We start from the raw sequence: 23,174 nt of genomic DNA, 5'->3' as shown, positions 1-23,174 counted from the left end.
GAATAAATATAAGGAAGGGAGTTGTTTAAAAATTAGTTAATTAAATTATTTTCATCAAATATAGGTTAGTTTTGAGTAAAAATAAGGTGCCTTAGGTATAATGAACATTTGTATCAGAAAATTCACAAAATTGGAACTGAAGAAAGCCTTAGTGTACGTAGCTTTTTATAGTTTCAGGATCTTGCTCAAGCCAATTAGAAAGCATGTGAACTATGTTGAAGCTATAGGAATGAAGCAGAAATATCAGGACACTAAAGCATACCTGATGTGTGCATTTGAGTGATTCCCCCCATCTGGAATTTTTAGAGTGACCAAGAAATCTTGGTTTTCTTGTAACTAACTACTTATATAACTAATAACAAAAACAAACACCTATCATTTTCTGTGAGTCTATTATAAATACTGTGCATATGTTAGTTTATTTAACATAACCTCTACAGTGGTTCTGGGAAGCAACCAATCAGTAACCCATCAGTAAACAACCAATCATAATACATATGATATGTCACATATATACATGTATATGTGTCAAATATAGAAATGTGCTGAGAGACAAGTTTCTTAATAAACATTAATTATGATAAAGTGCATGGCAAATTTTCAAGAAGGGTGTAGTGTATGCCACATTTTCCAAACTTAATTTCAAACCTTATTGTCATAGAGTTTCTCATGGAGTAAGTACATATAGGCTTTGAGAAATGTTAATTTTATCATTGAATTCAGATCTAGGTCTAAGTTCAGGGGATTCTTTTTTTTTTTTTAATGTTTCATTTGTTTTTGAGAGAACGAGCACAGGTAGGAGTGGGGGAGGGACAGAAAGAGAGGGGGACAGAAGATCTGAAGTGGACTCTGTGCTGACAGCAGCACGCTTGATGTGGGGCTCGAACTCATGAACTGCCAGATCATGACCTGAGTTGGAAGTTGGACGCTCAACTGACTGAGTCACCCAGGTGCCCCTAAGTCCAGGGGGTTCTTAGTGTATAAGCAGTTTGTGGGGTCTCATGTGGTATCAGAGCTATAAAGTAGATCCTGACCCAGGCATTAGTCCCAATGTGGCTTACCGTGAGATATGAAGGGGTAATGGTGTAGGAACCAGGAGTACTTTTTTCTGCCTTTCTTCATTAATCGAAGGAGACTTATCACTGTTACTGTTAAAGTTAAAGAACATGTAAGATTTTTGCACAGGTACTTGCTCTGCCAGCAGCTCTCACCTCCAGCCAGTCTCCTTCCTAAGTGACTCTTTTTGAACATTGGATTTGAGCTGAAATGCCATTTCTTTAGGGAAGCTTTTCCGAATTCCCTGTCTAGTCCTTTGTTATATTCCTTTGTTGTAGGCCTTCTTAGAATAGTGCTCTATTTCTTCATTATACTTACCTCACTGTGCTGTTAACACCCTCATTTGTGGGATTACCTGTCTAATGTCTATCTCCCCTACTTGGACAATCTCCCCTTCCTTATCTTGTGAGAAGAAGGGACCATATCTGGCTTCATTTATCATTATATATCTAGCCAGGGGCATAGTACCTAAGTGTTTTCTCAGTATTTACTCAGTGAATGAAGGACTGTGAGCACTTGTGGTGTGCCATGATATGTCTGCATCTCTCTTGAGATGGTTAGATTTGTGACATCAGCTTTTGAACTTTGTTTGGAAGGCCGGTGTCCCATACCCATTTCCTGTTCCTTTATGCATATTGTTCAGATAGCTTTGGTATCTGGTTTAGTCAAAATCAAACATTTTATAACATAAGAGTAAACAGTTAAAAAGGAGATGGTTTATTCATTTAGTTATTTTACTAAAGGTTGATTTTTTTAACTGACTTGCATAAGTGAGCAAGCTATTTATACAGTCCCAAACAATTTGAGAGTTAGTGCCATCATTAAAGATTACATAAATACTTTGTTGTAAATGTGTAATAGTAAATTAGCATTTTCTGGTCAGTGGTCTGCGTGTGTTCAAGTTTACAATTTAATTTTAATTTAATGAAAAATTATACTTCATGCATCTGAAATACATGGTGTACTACACTAATATAATTATCCCTCATTTATTATCATCAATGAAGATGATAGATACATTTTGCAAATAAGAATACATTTTATTTTCCAATTTTATTTTAGATAATTTAATGGAAACCTTTTGAAATGTATTACTCAGTACTATGTGTTTCTTTTTATCTAAAGAACCAATAATTCTTTAAATATCAATTATAGTTCTCTTATAATAAAACTCTCCTTTGAAGGTAGGATGTGTAAGACTGCCCCCCCCTTCTCTTAATGACCCCAACCGGTTTTCTTCTGCTATAAAAGCTGTCCATTCTGCTGTCACCCAGCCTTCAATGCCCTTCCTCATTGCCATGAACCTTTTAATAACTTGTCTATCTATTAAGAACTGAAGATTGGCAGAGAATAGCTGTTTTAAAGTTCATTAAGTCATTTACCTTAGTTTTGTTCAAAATCCAAAATCTATAAACCCAGATCCAGCACTTTCTGGCAAAGAAAAGTGCTCAGGATTTTCAGTTCTGAATCACTGTTGGCTGTACATTTGACCAATCTTCCTGTATTTCCTTTCTAGGAGAAGTAGAACTGTGAGGAAAGATCAAACAATATGATTTAGGAAATTAGGCTTCTCACCCTTGTTCTGGCTTTACCTAGCACTGTGTCCTTGGATAGATTCCTTAGTTAATTTTGGGCACCAATCTACTTCTCTAAATGAGAAGATAAAATAAATTAACTCTGGAAAATTTTCTTCTCCAAAGTTAATGATTCTTAATTTTTGGTAAAACCTTTTTAGTTGCTGTCATATTCTTCATTTTATCCAGCACATGCATCCATCATCATTAATTCATTAAAATAATGAACAACCATGTAGCCTTGTTAATAAACATAAAAAATATATAGTATTCTATAATGACAGTTGGATTCAGTGAGACAGAGTGAAGTACATTTTTTCCCCATTTCCAAGCTGCACATCTACACACCTAATTACTGTTGTGTGAATAATTTCAGAGTGCCTACTAAGATTTCTAATAGCTATCACTGACTAGTAATCTGTCAAGGTATAATGCAGGATAATATGTTTTTACACAACACTGGTGAGGTTCTCATTAATTATTACCACCTATAATTGCTTGATATGAGCATTTATTTTAAACCTTAAAAATTATGTACAACAAAATAATGATTTCAAGTACCTCCAGGAAGTCTCTACCCAGAAGTTGCTGCATTAGAGTTAATGATGTATTAAGTCATTCCTTACTGCCTTTGTCTTTTTAATAGATGACATACTATTCAAATTAAATTAGAAGTTGCTACTAATAATTATGCATCAACTGAGTCACATCTCCTGCCTTAAAGATAAGCATGTGATTTATTAAACAGACTTCTTTAGCAATATCTGGTATATAACATCAGTATATTTATATGCCCTAGGAAGAAGAATTTTTAGTCTAGCATTATTCCCCAAAGGTGTTGCAAGTTCAGTCTACATGCATGTTTCTGTGTCTTATAGTACAATCAACTTTTAAGTCTCATAGTCAAAATCTGCCATTTCACATTTAATCTAAAGATTCCAAGCAGACCTCTCTTTGATGAAATATATTCCTTCTTTTTTCAATATCTTTTTCTGTTTACTTTTCATTTCTGTAATGCAAACAGAGGGTCCAAATGTAAAATTATGAATGAAAATGATTGCTTCAACAATGGGATTTTGAACTTGTTGGAAAGGAGAGTGGCTGAAAAAAGGAAATCTAAGCAGAAGCAAGTGCATGGATCAGATTCTAGATCTTCCTTTGGGAAAGTAAGAGTGGAATAAATTGAAGTTCTGTCTTGAATGAGAAGAGGAAGTGTTTTGGCATGTGAGTGGAGAGAGGACTAATCAGAGTGACGTCTGTGTTTGTAAATTTGGTCCTTGAAGATTTTTGAAGTTGATAGACCCTTGGTGTTAGGCATCCCTTTTCAAAGGAAGCATTGGGGTTAGTGGAGCAGAGGGTCATGTGACTGCCGGTGTGGGCAAGAGAAAGAACTGCAGAGGGAGGAAGGCAAGGGCCGGGATTGTTTGCCAGAGTTATCTGCATTTGGACAGCATGCCCGTGGCCCAGAAAATAGCAAGATGAAATGGAGAATGCATGTGCTCCTGGCTCTGCAGTGGACAGTTGTGTCGTTTTTCATGGCTTGGGCAGTGTATGATACATCATCTTACTTCACCACTGGAACTATCATTTAGCCATCATCATTCCAGAAATTGGAATTATGCAAAGGCTTTTAAAAACATTTCATGAAAATAGGTATTGCATATTTATTTTCATGAATCACATCTTTTGGACTGAGAGAGAAATGATTCGACCAAGAATCTATAATAACAGCTGCCACCCAGGAGAGAAAGCAAAGCACTACCTTTGACAGTGGTTCTTAGTTATTGTGGTGGAATACTATTCCGTTTCTGCCTGGCTTGGCAGGAGGGCTTGAGCAGAGGAGTTAGGGCAGGAGGAAAAAAGAAAGGTTAAAATGTGTGTGTGTGTGTGTGTGTGTGTGTGTTTTTCTGGTTTCTGTGTCCTAAGATTACATTCAGAAATTAGTCGCATAGCTGTGTGGTCCTAGGATGGAATTCTTTTCATGTGCGTCTTTTTGAGGTTGTGAAATCACCAAATCAAAGAGCTTGTGCCCAAATTTGAATACAATTCAGGAATATGCCTTCAGATAGTATGAATTATTCACTTTTTCTTTTCCCCTTTCATTTTCACTTTATAACTTCTGTTTCTAAATGAAAATTTAGTGTTCATGCTTTTGATGGGCTTAAACCAGCTCATAATTTTGTTTGTTGATACAGCTGTAATGCTGTGTACATGATAATCATGTTATTCACTAAGAATTTGTTTTTTCATGTACTTATCTTTTATGTACAGTACTTAAATTTTTGGTTTGTTATCAGACTTTTTTTTTTTTAATTGTGAGGTCATTAAAAAGGGGATAGGTTAGTTTCCTAGGCAGAGTTAATGATCCAAGTTTATGACTATTATCTTAGTGCTCGCTCACAACATCCCTCGGCAGGATCCAATTGACTTAAGGATCCACTGCTTTCAGAATCATCATCAACTGCCTAACTTTTCCAGCTTTTACAGCTCAATGCAGACATCATTCAGGTGCACCTCCAACAAGGGAATCAAGATAGAGTTTCACCCAGCTGTTTAGGTGTTCTTGTTAAAATAGTTGCTCATAATGTATCCTTGTTGTCTCAGTACTCCAGGAACAATACTGAGGGAGTATTCTGGCCAAACTAGCAAGTGGTGGCACCTTTCTAGTTTCTTTGTTCATTAAGGGTGGCCAGTCATGACACCACTTGTCACAAACAGGAGAGGTCTTTGAAAATAACTTGGAAAGCCTCTTCTATGAGAAGAGTACAATATTCAGGTGCCTGATGTGTCTTGTTATTGAGCAGAATAATTTAATTCGAGGATTTTCGTCACCTTTCAGCAAAAGTAAACTGGCAGTGTATTTTCATTTCCTAATTAGGCCATCTCTCTCTTTCTCTCTTTTTTTCTACTTGACTGAATCATAGATTAATTTGTTTCTGGTATTGCTTGTTTCTTGCCCTTTGTGATTGGCCTCAACTGTGGAAAAGCACCCTTTGTTCCTTAGAGTTCCTGTTGGCCAGGTCGCATTTCAGCAACTCATTAAAACATGTATTTATTCTACTCTGGAGCACATTGTCTGGCCAGCCATGAATTTATACTGAAATGTAACAGTAAATTGTGCTCTGTGGTCAAAAATGCCAAATGATACACACAGCAGCACAGAGGTTTCCAGCATAGGGTAGAATTAAAGAGCTTAGGACCAGTGCCGTGATTGTTGGCCGTATTTTCACAGTGGCCAGTTTTGTTACAGTGAAACTTGGAGTGAGCTTGAAATCACTTATCTCAGATGTTTGTGCTCACGACCACAAAGCCTCTGTGAAACACAGAACTGATCTTGTAATAAGCTCCAGCTGAGTTTACAAGCCTCTGAGCCTTTTTGAAAGCCTGTTTAGTTTAATGAGGGTTTTCAGATTTCAAAGCTCACACACCTTCACATAAAAACAGATGATTATGACCAAATTAGGGAATGTTGTTCCATGAGTGTTTTCCCCCAATATGTTCTCTTCTCAGTTGTCAGGCATTGTTTCGTTATACTTTTCACCTTCCAGGCATGATTTTTAAATATAATTTTTGGAAGTCTTATTGTATATTTTCTATTTAAGCAGAATGTTATGTTACATCAAAGAAAAGATGTTTTGTTTCGTTTTTTTTTTTTTTTTCTCTTACACAGTAAAAGGCAAATGTGCATATATTTTTTTCTGGCCAATAGGAAAAGGTACAATCTGAAAAAAAATCGAACCCTCACTTTCTGCTGCCATGACAACTGTCCCATGAGGCTAGGCCTTTATGTTCACCCCTGTGCCCTTCTTCACAAGGCTCTACAACCTGATTCTGAATGGCTTGTTAATGAAGAGAGAACAGCCATGTCTATGACCTAGTAAGAGGGAATGTGGGAGGGAGGATATCCACGCCCTTCATGAATATTTATAATGCGGTCTTTTTTTTTTAATTTAGTCTTTTTAAATAATAGCTTTGATATGTGTTGTATATATTGGCATTATGCTATCTATTCTTATTTTTAAAAGTGTTTTGTGAGTCAGAAAGAAATATAATAGTTAGCATGTGAGGCACTCAAGCCTTACTTGAATACAAAATCATCCATTCCATATACCCACAGTTTTACAGAGGCCTCTCTGTAAACAGAATGTGATGGTCAAACGTTAGCAATATAGGACCATAAAGAAACAGAATATAGTGATGCTCTTGAAGCAAGCAAGAGGCGTATGGACACGTTGACAGAAATTGTGATGAGGCGGCAGAATCCTTGTCTCTGAAGCCCCCACTTCAGTATTGCCACCTGGTCCCTCCACCACACAGCACGTCCACAAGACATTAGTTAGAAGACACTGTAAAGTTCGGCTCTTCTTTGGGGAAACACTTGCTGTTTTTTCTCTCTTCCTCCCCAGCTACAATTGTCTACTCACCCCAACTCAGACACTGTATCCCTTCAATTTTCTCTTTCCTATCGTGAATCAGAATCAGCTATTCATGGTTTTGGAAAGGATATGGTAAGAGCATCCATGCGTTAGTTAATGTAGTGTATTTTGAAGAACACTTGTGTTCAATCAGGGAAAACTCTTTCAGTAAAAGTTTAGTCCAGACTCTCAAAGTGAGGTTTAAGAGTTGTAATTTTTAATTTTGTAATTTTATTAAATGCATTTTGTATCTTTATTTCAATGTAATCTTAGAATATACTCTTATCAATTGAAGACATTTTTTTTTCTTTAACTGGCTTTTCTTGCAAATGCTGTTTACATAGATTTAACTAGTCAAAAGGTTGGGTGGAAAAGATGAGCATTCTATATTTAAAAGGCACATGAGACTTTTGAGTTCTACTCACAAGGAGTGTCTGGTATGGGATAGGCTCATCTGTTCCAAACAAATAGAAAACCATGAAAAATATGTAGAATGCCTGTTTTAGACATTGTCCACTGGGAATGCAGGACTGTGATCCCTGAGAGAAGAGAAACAAACATGGTAAGTACTATAGCTGTCTGAGCTTTCTGCCTGGATGCAGGATCCAGAGTGTAGTGTAAGGGAGAGAGAACCTAAGAAGAGCCTCCTTGTCTGGCTGCACAGAAGAGACACAGAATAGAGCTCAAGGTGACCAGGTCAAAGGATTTTTAGGGGAGAAATACTAGAAAGGTAGGACATATACAGAGAAAGAGCTTCAGAAATCTGCTTAAAAGTCTGCTTGAGTATTAGACTGAATACAAATCTGTGTGTGGGGGGGGGGGGTGAAAATCTGTAAGTCAGAGGAAAGAGCAGCTGCTGGGAAGCTGTGAAATGAACACTTTCCAGAGCCCACACAGGGCTGGGAGACTGTTGAATTTCTATCAGGCAAATGGGAGAAATTTCACTGAACACGTCAGGTATTCCATAGAGATGTTCAAAGAATTATATATTAATAGTAGGGTTAAACTATCCCTAGAGGAAATACTACTCTAGAGCTGCCTTAACAATGCTTAAAAATAAGCCTTGAAAAGATAAAACTGATCTGTAATTATCTTAATATTTTGCTAAGACAAATATCAATGTTGTCTTCAAAGGAAGACAACAAAGTCCAACTGTTCACATTAATTCATAAAATCTGGCATCTAATTTAAGAAGTACAGCTAGGTTCTACAGATAAATGAAATCATATGGTATCTTCATTTTTCTGACTTATTTCTGGCAGCATTATACCCACTAGGTCCATCCATGTTGTTGCAAATGGCAAGATCTCATTTTTTTTATATGACTAAGTAACATTCCATCATACACACACACACACACACACACACACACACACACACACACACTATATTTTATTTATCCATTTATTTATCAGTGGACACTTGGTTGCTTCTGTATCTTTGCTGTTGTAAATAATACTGCCATAAATAGAGGGTTGAATATATCTTTTTGAACTGGTGTTTTTATTTTCTTTGGGTAAATACTCAGTAGCAGAGTTACTGGATCATATAGCATTTCTATTTTTACACTAAATGAAAAAAGTCAGGCAGAGAAAGACAAATACCATATGATTTCACTTATATATGGAATCTAAAAAACAAATGAACAAACAAGAAAAAGTAGATATAGACCCATAAGTGTAGAGAACAAACTGGTGGTTGCTGGAGGGGAGGAGGTAGGGGATTGGGAAAAATGGGTGAAGGGGAGTGGGAGGTACAGGTTCCCAGTTATGGAATGAATAAATCATAAGGATGAAAGGTACAGCATAGCAAACATAGCCAATCAAGGCATTATAATAGCATTCCATGGTAAGAGATGGTAGCTACACTTGTGATTAGCTTAGCATAACATATAGAATTATTGAACCACTGTGTTGTACATCTGAAACTAACTTAACATTGTATGTTAACTGTACTTCAATTTTTTTTTAAAGTATACCTATGAAAAAGCAGGAAATGTAGGAGGAAATGTTACATACAACCAGGACCAAAAGAGTTAATGGAAGTAAACCAGAAATGGTAGAAGTGATAGACTTAGTAGAAAAGAATTTTCAAGGATTTATGTGAAAATATGAGGTGAAAGACTTGTACAATGAAAACTATAAAACACTGCTCAAAGAAAGGAAAAAAAAACACAAACAGACATTCTACGTTCATGTATTAGAAGAATTAATATTGTTAAAATGTCCATACTACCCAAAGCAATCTACAGATTTAATGCAATCTTTATCAAAATACCAACAGCATTTTTCAGAAGTAGAAGAAACAATTCTGAAATCTATATGGAACTACAAAAAACTCCAAATATCCCAAGCAATTTTAGCAAGAAGGAGAACACTGGAGGCATATTTTCTGATTTCAAGATATGTTATAGTAATCAAAACAGTATGGAACTGGCTTGAAAATAGATCTATAGACCAACAGTATGGAACTGACCAATGGTCAGAGACTGATCTAGCAAAAATGGAGAAAAGACACAAATTATGAGAAAGTATTAAGAGACATCACTATAGACACTACAGATGTTAAAAAAGTGATAAAGGAATAATATTTTTAAAAAGTCTTTTTGCCTAGATAATCAGCAATTTGGATAAAATGAGTAGGTTCCTTCAAAGAAAACTGCCAAAGCTCACTTAAGAGGAAATTGAAATCTAAGTAGTGCTATCTAAGAGCTAAATCTTAGTAGAAAAATTCAGGCTTATATGCCTTTGCTGGAGAATTCTACCAGACAGTAAGGAAGAACTTACACCAACTCTATTCAAATCTTTAAGGATATGAAAAAAAAAAAAAAAAAGAGCCTTGATCTGTTTTTTACTTCATTCAGAAATCATCCCAAAGTGTATCATAGATCCAAATATGAAACCCCCAACCATAAAATGTAGAATAAAACATAGAAGAATATCTGTGTTATTTTCAGTTATACAAAGATTTATTAGGTCTTGAACCAAAAGCATGATCCATAAGGAAATATTTGAAATAAGTTGGGCTTCATATAAATTAAGAACTTTAGAAAACAATGGGTAGAGAATGAAAAGACAAGCCACAAACTGGAAGAAAAATCTGTAAAACACATATCTGATAAAAAGCTTTTATCTAGAATATATATAGAGAACTATTGCAGCTCAATAATAAGACAATTCAATTTAAAAAAATGGGCAGAGGAGTTGATCAGTTGTGTGCATGACGGGGCATATAAGCACAAGGAAGGATGCTCAGCCTCATTAGTCATTAGGGAAATGCAAATTAAAACTGTGAGATACTATTATATACCTGTTAGAAGGTCTAAAATAAAAGCAACCAACATTACCAAGTGCTGTCAAAGATGCAGAGCAACTGGAACTCGCATACACTGCTTGTAGGAATGTCAAATGGTATAGCCATTTTGGCAATTTTGTATAAAGTTATCCAGATACTTCCATCCACCCCACAGAAATAAAAACTTGTGTTCACATGAAAACCTCTAAGTGAACATTTATAGCAACTTTATTTGTAATAGTCAAAAATTGGAACTAAAATGCCCCTCAATTGGGGAATGGGTACATACACTCTGGTGTATCCATGCAATACAATGGAGCACTCCTCAGCAATAAAACGGAATACATTAATGATACATACAACAGAATGGACAATTTCAGATTTATTACACTAAGTGTGAAAAAAGTCAGATTCAAAATTAGGTACAATAGAAATGGGATAATATCATTTATATGACATTCTAGAAAAGACCAAATTATAGAGACAGAAAGCTGATCAGTATTTTCTAGGGGTTAAGGGTCAGGGGAGAAGTTGATAATAAATGGGCATGGAGAAAGTTTAGGGGGTGATGGGAACTGTTCTATATCTTGGCTGTTTTGTGTATAGCACATATATGGTATGTAGTTTTTATACACATTTGTAAAAACTTTCAGGACTACACACTAAAAAGGGTGAATTTTATTGTATGTCAATTATACCTTAATGAACTATTTAAAATAGCATAAAGGGGCATCTGAGTGTCAAATTCTTGATTTCTTCTCAGGTCATGATCTCATGGTTTGTGAATTTGAGCCCCACATTGGGTTCTGAGCTGACAGCGTGGAGTCTGCTTGGGATTCTCTGTCTCTCCCTCTCTCTCTGCCCCTCTCCTGTGTGCTCTCTCAAAAATAAATAAATTTTAAAAATAGCACAAAAATACCAAATACTTAAAGGCAAATTTAGCAAATATATCTAAGACATGTACAATGAAAACTACAAAATATTTTTGAGAGAAATTTAAGAGACTAATAAATAGGGCAATATATCTTGTTCATAATAAAGTACAAGTCTCTGCATTGTTAAAATACAGTCCTACCCAACTGATCTATGTTTGTTTCAATGTAATATCATTGAAAGTCATTGCAGATTTTTTTTTAGAAATTACAAAGTGATTCTAAAATGTGTATGGAAATTCAGAAGACCTATAATATCCAAAGCAATTTTGAAAAGAAAAAAAAGACCCTACCCGACTTTATGGCTTAGTATAAAGCACCAATAATAAGTATAATGTGTTAATATGTAATCAAACATACAATTATATGACCCAGAAATTCTGTTCCTCACTATTTACTCATAAAAATTGAGAAACACCCACTAAAATAAATACTTGTACATAAATGTTCATAGCATTATTATTTGTGATAGCCACAAATTGGAAAAAGAATACAAATGTCCATCTGAGGGTAAATAATTATCCTAGGTCCATGTAATGAAATACTAGTAACTGATAAATAGAGAGGATTCCCAAAGGCAGTATGTATAAATGAGTCTCAAAAATATAGTGAGCAAAAGAAGTTAGCCAGAAAAGAGTATATAGTATATACTGTATGATTTCATTTGTATGAAACTCTGTAGCAGATGAACTATGGTGACAGAAAGCAAATCTGTGCATAGGGCCAACATTGTAAATAGCATCAACTTCAAGAGGGTACAATAAAATTTGGGGGAGGTTGATGTAAATGTTTCATGGCCTGGGGTGCATGGATGGCTCAGTCGATCTAGCATCCGACTTTTGATTTCTCACTGTTCCTGGGATCGAGCCAGGAGTTGGGCTCTGAACATGGAGTCTGCTCGGGATTCTCTCTCTCTCTGCCCCTCCCCTCCTCACATGCACACACTTTCTCTCTCTCTCAAAATAAATAAACATTTAAAAGAAACGTTTTCTGGCCTGATTGTGACTTTGGTTGCATGAGTGTTGATGATTGTCAAAATACAGACTTCTATCCATTTTATTTGTTAATTATATCTCAGTGAAGTTGATTTTTAAAATAGTATATGAACTATTCATTGCTTTTAAGTTAGGGAAAATGGTATTGTACTTTTCCCTATAAAACAGTACTCTTTCCTCCTTGTACTCTAAAAATATTGTTGGCATGCCTGGGTGACTCAGTCGGTTGGTTAAGCAGTCAACTTCAGCTCAGGTCATGATCTCATGGTTCATGAGTTCGAGCCCCATGTCAGGCTCTGTGCTGACAGCTCAGAGCCTGGAGCCTGCTTCAGATTCTGTGCCTTCCGCTCTCTCTCTGCCCCTCCCCTGGTCATGCTCTGTCTCTCTCAAATAAAATAAATAAGTATTAAAAAAGTAATAATAATAAAATATTTTTATTACCAAAAAAGGAACTTATTTTCCTTTTAATTAGCACAATGAAAGCAGTAACATCATTTCAGCTCTTGTGTTTGCTTTAAGGAAGCCAAATTGTTTTTTTTTTTTAATTTTTAACTCTTACTTATTTTTGAGAGAGAGACACACAAAGAGTGCGAGTGAGGGAGGGGCAGACATAGAATCTGAAGCAGGCTCCAGGCTCTGAGCTGTCAGCCCAGAGTCCAACGTGGGGCTCAAACCTAGGAACGTGAGGTCATGACCTGAGCCGAAGTTGGACACTTCACTGACTGAGTGAGCCACCCGGGCGCGCTGGAAGCCAGCTTTTCTAAGTGATAAGTAGTAGCAGTTTTGTTTTGTTTTTTAATCTTTACTTCTTTTTGAGACAGAGAGAGAGACAGAGTGCAAGCGGGGGAGGAATAGAGAGAGGGAGACACAGAATCCAAAGTAGGCTCCAGGCTTAGAGCTGTCAGCACAGAGCCCAACGCGGGGCTCGAACCCATGAACTATGAGATCATGACCTGAGCTGACGTTGACGCTTAACCGACTGAGCCACCCAGACGCCCCGAAGTAGTTTTAAGCTTGGTCACCAACAGACTCTTAAGCAAGAGGATGATCTGAATATACTTAATTTTAATTTATACAAAATGCGTCATTTGAATGTAGCCCCTAAATTTATTAATAAGAAAAAATAAAGAGGAATTCACAATACAATGTATTTATCTGCAGAAGATAACCACATTCTGGACATTTTTCCATGACAGTAGCCCCTTAAAATACACTTTTATTGACTTTAAAAAGACAGTATTCTCTCCTTGACTATGACCTTTCCCACTACATTACAAATATCAACATATAAAAGAAATCATAATTCTTAATAATTATGTGAAAAAGTTGTATGTGAGAAAAGAGTCCTTTACACATAAAAATTAACTTAGGTTGTTTGATTGTTTTAACAGAAATACCCCACTGCCAGTGCAGATGGACCTACTCTTAACACTGCCCATGAGATTGTGGATTGGTAGTTTTATTAATGGTTTGAAGTTCGCTTTAAGATCCTTAAGGATGTTTTTACCCTTTGATCAAATAATTCTACTCTTAAAATGGAATTATACATTAGGACTGTGGTCTGAATTTAGAACCTTTTCTTGCTTTGGGAGGGAGATGGCAAATACAGGGAATAATATTAATTGTTAACATTATAATAGTAATTGCTACCGTTAAAATTTTTTAGGTTTTTCTCCTATAAAATATCACTCATTATATGCCTGCTATTGAGTAATAAACTCTTGGATTTATCCCTGTGGAGGGAATTTAAGCCTTATGTATTTATGTGTGTATTTAAAACATAATTTAAGCCTTATGTATGTATTTAAAACAAATTGACTTTTAACTATTGTTCATAATCTATTTAACTTAGATTGCATGACAATTAAATGCAATGTATGGGCAATAACAAAAAGGAGAGTCGGTTTGTCTCCTCTGGTGCTTTCCTAAGTCAGCCCGCACACAGAACATGATCAGTTTTATTGAGTCGTCTCATATTTTTGAATATGCCAAAATGGACTGACCTTTTTTTTTTTTTTTTTGCAAGCAGATTGCAACAATATGTGTAATGGAATTGTAATAAACTCGTTCCCATTTTTATGCTACTGGATTGCCATAGATCTTGTAAGAATGCACAGTTCTTCCCACCTATTATATTTCTTAGCCATCTCACTGCCAGGAGTCTCTCTGATTTTTATCTCATATTCTTCCATTTTCTTGCCCTCTAATTAGAAGGTCGTTTGGTCCTTATTGCCCTTATCACATGTAATTTCTTTCCTCCTGACTTGGAGGTATGTGAGTATCAACTTTGCTATCCACTTTCAATGTTCTGGATACTTTGAACTTTTATAATTAGCTGTGTTTTTACCCTGACATTTATTTGGTTTCTATTTTAAATTGAGAAGGTTTTGACATCTAACCTATTGTGGTATCTGTATTTACAGTTCCCCGAATGTGGTTTCTATGGAATGTATGATAAGATCCTGCTTTTTCGCCACGACCCTACCTCCGAAAACATCCTTCAGCTGGTGAAAACAGCTAGCGATATCCAGGAAGGCGATCTTATTGAAGTTGTCTTGTCAGGTAGTACTTTTATTTCTCTATCCATAGATTAATAATTTCTATTTGAAGAAATCTTGGGCATAAGTTTTCAAGAGTAACAGAAAACATACATCAGAATTGAGCCCAAAAGGAAATTTTGGGCTTCTGTCTACAGGAACTTTCACAATTTTTTCAGAAAAAGCAAACAGTTTGCCTTGAATTGGCTGTTTCTGCATCCAGTATTGTCCCACTTTTCCCAAATTTACAGTCTCCCCAGCCTCCCAGCAACACACAGGCGTACTTTCATTTATCACCTTGAATCATTTGGACAGCGGCAAAAGCAAACAAAAAAACTCACCAGCGGTGAAAGACAGGTGTTAGGGCCCCACATGTACGGAGGGTATGGAAGCCAAGAAATGACAACAGGGCTAGGTAGGAATCCACTGCTTTCATTAAGTCAGAAGCCTGCTTGCTATAAGCCAAGGCCAAGTTGGAAACCAGAGTTCAGGAGTTACAGCAGATGAGGCCATGCCATCTCGAGGAGCAGCTGCTGTCAGATAGAAATCTGCCCAGATATATATTTCTTGTTTAGGATTTACAAGTTACTAATGGGACTGTGTATATCAATACAGAAAAACAAAAAACAAAACAAAACAAAACCAAAACAGTGTATTTCACTTAAAAAAAAAAAGTGCCAGGGAACAGCTGTACAGGGATCCTCACAAAAATGATCAGTGCAGCAATGTGAAGAGACCCAGATTTTTAATGTTTATTTTTGTTAAAATTGAGGAATTATTGAGAAACTCAGATTGTATTGCTCCTTTCTTTGTTATTTCTTTGACTAAAGGAAATCCATTGGCTTTAATGATTCTAGATTTTACTTCTTTAAGTTCCTCAACTTGTTCAGCGCCCAGGCCTCGGTTGCACTGATTAGAATTCAGTTGGACTTTGCCTGGATGCAGTCCAATTCACTAGGTCTTTGCTGATCACCTATCATTGTGTGACGTCCTGGGATCACCACATTTTCATTGTGTAGATAGATCCTATGAAACAACTTGTTTTGCTAGAAAAAAGTAATAATTTTCTTGTTTATAGGGTTGCCACTTGCTAAAGAAACCAAAAAAGAAAAGGCTTACATGTGTTTTTTTGTAGATAATGCCAACCACTTTTATGTTCTATGATTTTTTCGTATATATATTTTATTCAAGTATGATTAATGTCTAGTGTTACATTAGTTTCAGGTGTACAATATAGTGACTCAGCAATCTTGTACATTACTCAGTGCTCATGAGCACTCCCCACCTCCCCTCCCTGTGGCAGCCATCAGTTTGTTCTCTATAGTTAAGAGTCATCTTTTGTTTGTCTCTTTTTTCCTTTGTTCATGTGTTTCTTAAATTCTACCTTGAGTGAAATCACATGGTATTTGTCTCTCTCTGACTGACTTATTTCACTTATTGTTATACCCTCTAGATCTATCCATGTTGTTGCAAAGAGCAGGATTTCATTCTTTTTTATGGCTGAGTAATATTCCATCGTGTGTGTGTGTGTGTGTGTGTGTGTGTGCGCGCGCGCGCCCGCATGCGCGCATGTATTGAATCTTCTTTATTCATTCTTAATGGATGGACACGTGGGTTGCTTCCATATCTTGGCCCTTGTAAATAATGCTGCAATAAACACTAAGGGTGCATCTATCATTTTGATTTACTAGTGGAATCTAACTGGATTATATGGTAGTTCTATTTTTAATTCTTTGAGAAACTGCCATGCTATTACCTTTCTTGGACTCTTTCAGAAACCAGTACACCTGGCCTCAAAAAACTAGTGCTTAGACATGTCGTTTTTTTCAGTTTCCTATTTCTGAGCAGTAGGGGCTGCCTGAAATAAATTATTCAGGGAAATCATGCCCTGGATCCATCCTCTCTATAATTCATATCTAACTCACAGTCAGACTGCTTCACAAATAATGTAATGTGTTTTATGAATCTTTTTTGCCTGTGGCAATGTCCAGAAATATATGAGAATTTTTAAAATTGCATTTCAAAATTTAATTTATTTTTCTTTCCATTTTACTTTTGTTGTCAAGTGTTTTATAGCAGTTCCAGGCAGATTGAATGCAAGCTGTGTGTGGGTGTGCTTGCGCTGTTGAAAGGGGCTGCCTCTGTGCATGTGATCTCTGTGTCATAGAGCAGGACCTGCTCTTGGGCACAGTGACCCGATGTGGCCCTCTGCATTGCTTCATAGCACCGAGAACTGCATTGTGCTTCTCCTCGCTGTCTTTGAGAACCAAACCCTCATTGTGTTTACGTTCCGCTTCTTTTGTCATCCACCCTTTCCATTCCATGTTCTCTTCTCCATCTCCCTGGCCTTGATTGCTCAGAGGGCATGTAAGGGCAACCTTTTTTTTACCTGCTGCCCCAGCACCAGGCTCAGGAAGGCCTCTCCTGCTTTTATCAACTATCTTGTTGGTATTTAAAAGGAGCTGTTCTATAACAGCCTAGTTGCAGATTTGAACCTGGAGCCTTTCAACTTTTTTGCTCCACATAGTCTCACTTCCCCAGTGTCATTTAACCCTTAAATATACAATTATATATATTTAATTAAACATATATAATTACATATAATATATGTAATATGTATTTATATGTACACACATTCAATTATGTTTAATTGATGATCTCCAACATTTCCCCGTTAGCTTCTTTGGCAACTATATTCTCCTCCCTCCTCTGCTACTCTAATGCTGAGCCTGGTGATTTTCTCGATAAATGTTAAAAATGATTTTTCTTTAAAACCTCCCCTACCCGCGTTACAGTCCTGGCTTTTCCCAGGCCCCTTTCCTTCCTGTTTGTTGTCAGTCACCTGCAGCACAGTCCCACACCTGAGCTCACCAATAAGACTTGCTCCAACTCTGAGGTCTTCACACCGGCACACCCCCTTCATCTTGCCTGTTGCTACCAAATCCACATCCTAGGTGCTGCCATTTGACTGTAGTTTTCAGTCACTAACTCCCTACCATTTTAGGACCATTTTTCTTTCTTCTTCTCTCCCCATAGCACACAGGCCACCACCTGCATGTCATACATCACTTTGATGCAGTCTCTAGTATCTCATGTTTTCCTGTACCCTAGTTGGGCCTGTTATATGTGTCTATAATCTGATTTACATTGCCATCCATTTTTGCCATTCCTGTTCCTGAGCCACACATGGCTGCTAGACACACAGTCCCCTGCCCCTGTGTCTCAGTTTATACTCATCTTTACCAACCTTACAACTGTTTGACGTTTTCTTCCTCCCCCTCCCCCCACATCCTTTTGTTACCATAGACCTAAGGTTCTCAATAAATTTGTATGAGTTGATTGATTGACTAGTGACTTTCACATTAGAAGTTATCACATTTCCAAAATTTATAAAAATATTGATTTGTTGTAAAAATATTATTTCTTGGTATATCCACAATAGTAAACTAAAGTTCAAGTCTCCTTGCTGGGCACTGACTTAGCCCTTACCAGAAATTAGTGCCTGTGATATGGGTACTAATAAAATATCATATCATATCATATCATATCATATCATATAATGCATTGCATTATAATTGGATACCAGGGAGCTCATATCACTAGCTCATTCCTGACCCAGTCCCTGAAGAATATGGAGTGCTGTAATTGGCCAGAGAAATATGCCATTTCCTGAAGGTGTGGTGAAGGATCGACTTCATTCAAAATGCAATGGGTAAACGAAGTAAGAGAACAAAACACTGGACATCCCCCCTGCTGCCTTTAGACCAGTTTCAGAACATAAACAATGCTGGAAAATTTCCTCTTAAAGACTATAATTCTATAGTCTTTAATAAATTTAATTTAATAAATAAATTTAATAAATAATAAATTTAATAAATTTCTATAGTCTATAATAAAATTCATTTATCTAAATTTTCTGTTTTTCCCCATGAAAAATTAAATTTTACTCTGTAGTTCAACATAAATGTAACCTGGTTCTTTTCCACCAACAGGAACATGTTCTGACATAGGAGTAGAGTAAAATGTGAGAAAATATCGAAAGATTAATTTTGAAGAAGGTTATATACTCTTGTCTCTTCAGACAACATCAAGAATTTTCTGTTGTTTAAGTCATTTTCTGCCAAGGTCTTTAATCATCTGTCAGTACTAACCAGGCTGGTTTTGGCTAATTTGCTAGTTTTCTCTCTCCTTTTCTTTTTGAAAAACAGGGCTTGTATGATCTAGTATATTTAGACCCAGTAAGCCAGGAAAACATTGCTCATCGGTGGATGGGTTGGGTTCTGGAGGAAAAAAAAAAAAGAAATAACTCCATGGAAGTTCCCCACCATGCACACTCCCACCACTGGCAAATTTCCTTTGTCTGCTAAGCAAAGGATTAGGATTGCTACCATTGTTATGGAGTAGGAAAGCACTACAAATGGAAGTTTTTCCTACTAACGCCAAAGTCAGGTTCAAGTGTATAGTACTGAACTATAAAACAAAGTTCATGGAATTTATCTGAAGCCTTTCTCGTGATGAATCTCTATCAAAGTCTGATAATTCAGCTGTAGCAATGCAAGTTAGGAATAGCACTGCATTCACGTGACTCAACTCTTTCTTTTTTGTTTTATGGAGGCTTGACCTCCAATAAATGTGTGTGTGTGTTTGTGTGTGTGTGTGTGTGTGTGTGTGTGTGTGTATTTATAGGTGGTTAAATGGAAAATAGATGAGGACTATAAGAATTTCTCAAGATTACAATTTTAAAGTCTTAGAACTAAATGTTGAAACTTTCCTTCTTTAATTAATGGCAAAACTCCATTTTTTCAGATATTTTTCACTAGTTTTTACAATAGATTATGCAGTATTATTTGTTACTTTTGCAAAGCAGTGTTTCCACATGTGGCTGGTTATTAGTTCCACACCATCTAGAGATGGGAGCCTCAGAAAGCTAGTGCCATAGCCCAAGCAGAAGGGTTGTGGGCCTATTTTCAGGCAGTGATTGAAGAGCTAAAAATGAAGTAGAAAGAATAAGAAATATTTTAGAGTTAAAATTGAAGAGATCTATAACCACTTGGATATAGTTGATGTAGGAAAATGAGAAAATGAAGAGGACTCTAATGAGAGCTCCAGCTACCTAAGAGTGATCACATGCTCTTTCCCTCACATCAAGTCTTATTCTCAAGTGTTGTTCAGTGTGTTTGGCTCCTGTCCCAAGATGCTGGAAAACTAATTTCTCGGGCATATAGTACCATTAATTTCCTTTGTGATTTTGTACAAGTTGCATAATCTCTAGGATTGAGTGTTATTTTCTTTGTTTTTTAATAAAAAAAGAATCTTATACAGGGTGAATGTATCATACAAGGCTAATAAGTACATGGATTCCTTATTTTCTTTAGTTTGCTGGTAAAGTGGTATTCATAAATATTGAGTACAGTTCCCAGGGCCAGATCATCTGACTTCATATCCTTTCTCTATTCTGTAGTATTTACATCTTTGTGAAGACATTTACGCATTCTGTGCCCCAGTTTCCTCATCTGTAAAATGGAGACAACACTAGCACCTACATTGTAAGGTTACTGCAAACATTAAAAATAAGCTAACTCGGGGCACCTGGGTAGCCCAGTTGGTTAAGCATCCAACTTTGACTTAGGTCATGATCTCGTGGTTCATGGGTTCGAGCCCCACGTTGGGCTCTGTGCTGACAGCTCAGAGGCTAGAGCCTGCTTCAGATTCTGTGTCTCCCTCTCTCTCTGCCCCTCTTCCACTCCACTTGTTCTCTCACTCTCTCTCTCTCTCAAAAGTAAATAAACATGAAAAATGTTTTTTAATAAAAATTAAAATAAGCTAACATGTGAAGCACTTCAGAGAGTTTCTACACATAGCAACTGCACAATAAATGTTAGCTCTTCTGGTTGCTTCTACTCTTCACACTCTAAGCAGCCTTTCCTCACAATGTTCATTGTTGTTAAACATACCACAAAAGGGAATCCTGGTCTGATAACTTTGAAAGCTGTAGTGTCAAACAATGTTAAAAGAATTATTTATTGCAGGACTCTTCAGAACTTTGGTGCCTGCTAATATGAAGCATAACTCTTGAAAATCTCTTCCCAAATTCACTGTAACACAAATACTTTTTTTTCTTCTAAGTATATGGTGAGTCTTTGGCTAGCAGTCCACAGTGGGGATACTCCTCTGGGACAAACCCATGGACCAAATGGTCTGAGAAGGTATATCTATTCTGTCTACACGTAGACCACTTCTCTCTCACAGAGAGTAATATTTGAATCATGGAGATATGGGAGTTAGGTAGAAAGAAATTTTTGTTTACATAATAGCAGCAAACTTTTGAATCAGTTTACATAAGTAATGTTTCTTTCACAATTACTCTGGGAGGTAGTGAAATCAGAGATCTTAAAAGGTATAAAATCTGCATTTTAACTTGCTCACATCCTACAGTGAGTAGTAGAGGGAATACCAGAATTTGAATCTAAGTGCTTAGTCACTATTAACATTACCTCAACTTCAGTTTAACCCTTTGATCTTGGACCAGTAAACAGGATTTCTTGAAGTTCTGTTCAGAGAATTCCTACCCTGGTAAGTTTATATTTCAGGAAAATACTGATGGTATTTGTAACAACAAAACCAGTAATGAGCTACAAATTCCACTGACATGATTTTTATCACAGAACCCTTATCCCTCTCTTCCTCATAAAAAATAACTGTTTAATAAAATATATAAACTGTGATCAGGTTAAGAAAACCTGAAGTCTCTTCTTCATAGAGTTACAGTACAAAAATATGAAGTAATAAAGTAACCAAGCCCCTTCTTAAATAAGATCCCATGATACAATTTCACAACTCTGATCAACACTGAAATTGTGTCTGAGCATCACTATATTTAAGGAATCCTTATGACCATGTTTTTCTATTACTAGGATTCAGTGCATAAACCATAAGCTAGAAAAAATATATGGTAACAAAATTCTGGCAAGGTCCTTCTATCTTTTATAGGAAGTGTAAATTATTGATTTATATGGCACCATGCCGGTTATATCCATTTCTCACACATGTAAGATACTGCTTAGCAATGTTTTATACTCCTGTGAAATATGAGTGGAAGAGGAAAACCATGAGAGGAATACACTAGGTCACTGCATTATTACGTCCCCAAGAATACATTATGTAGATATGGTTTTGTTTCTCTCCTTTTAGGAAGAGAGCATTAATCATGGGAAGCACCTCCCCAGTGTTAATACTGCTTGAGTAATTAAGGTTGTAAAAGACCTGGCCTTTCAGTACCCATTTTATATTTCTTTGTAGTTGGTTTGGACATCTAAGTTTTCCAGGCTTAGTGGTGCCAATTCCTGTCCAACTCTGTGCTGGTGGTTTTGTAATAATGGAAAACTTAAATGTAAGATTACATGTCATTACTCTTTTCTTCAAAGTATGGTTTCTCTTAAGTGTGTCTTCAGCATTTCCTTATTATTATTATTAATATTAATTCTCTTTCCTTCTTTATGTTGCAAGTAAAGTTCGTTTTAGTTTCTTTGTACTACATTAAATCATTTTTGTAGAAAAGTGAATATAAAGAGAAGACTGTTGGAATATTTCCATAGACTTTCTATCTTTCCCAACTTGTGACCTCAAAGGGGTTTTGGGGGCTCAGAGCACTTCTTCACTTTGTTAGTTTTCTCGATTATGTGTCTCCTTGTAGAGTGGATTATCCAGAGAGATATGGTACAACAGTGCATTGCTCCTGTATGATTTTAGGAACCGTAAGTGTCAGGGCAGAGTGAAAACATTCTCCCCAGGTAACATAGGGCATAAGACAAACCGTAAAGGGAAAAGTTCTTTGAAGAATCTTATTTCATTCAAAAACTTTATGCACATTTTGAACTCTGCTGTGTTACATTTCTCTCGCTTAATGTTGAATAAAAATATCTTTCCCATGTTATTCTTTAAGAAAAATGTTAGCGGGGCGCCTGGGTGGCTCGGTCGGTTGAGCGTCTGACTTCAGCTCAGGTCATGATCTCACAGTCTGTGAGTTCGAGCCCACGTCGGGCTCTGTGCTGACAGCTCAGAGCCCGGGGCCTGTTTCAGATTCTGTGTCTCCCTCTCTCTCTGACCCTCCCCTGTTCATGCTCTGTCTCTCTCTGTCTCAAAAATAAATAAACGTTAAAAACATTTTTTTTTAAAAAAGAAAAACATTAGCGATGATGATATAAAGACATATAGCTTTTATAATTTGTTAGGCACTGTTCTAAGTGCTTTCTGTATATTAACTCAGAAATATGCATCACAGTTATTTTATGACATATATGCATGTAAATTTAGTTTAATAATTAGTGGACTTCCAGCCAAAGACTGGGCTGAGTCCTAGAGATTCCATTTA

The 23,174-nt window shown here is 36.5% G+C and overlaps 1 protein-coding gene across 4 annotated transcripts in view; it reads left to right on the top strand.

Annotated features, from left to right (window-relative positions):
- Nucleotides 1-23,174, top strand: part of PRKD1 (protein kinase D1) — a 332,060-nt gene that overhangs the window by 173,432 nt on the left and 135,454 nt on the right. For all 4 annotated transcript variants that reach the window (XM_043555957.1, XM_043555955.1, XM_043555954.1 and 1 more), the window contains exon 2: nucleotides 14,690-14,828. In XM_043555957.1, the coding sequence (XP_043411892.1) occupies nucleotides 14,690-14,828 (139 nt within the window). The remainder of the gene's footprint in view (nucleotides 1-14,689; nucleotides 14,829-23,174) is intronic.

This window comes from Prionailurus bengalensis, chromosome B3 (genome assembly GCF_016509475.1).
Source record: "Prionailurus bengalensis isolate Pbe53 chromosome B3, Fcat_Pben_1.1_paternal_pri, whole genome shotgun sequence".
In the NCBI taxonomy this organism is placed as follows: domain Eukaryota; kingdom Metazoa; phylum Chordata; class Mammalia; order Carnivora; family Felidae; genus Prionailurus; species Prionailurus bengalensis.
This window is presented reverse-complemented; position numbering and strand designations above follow the sequence as displayed.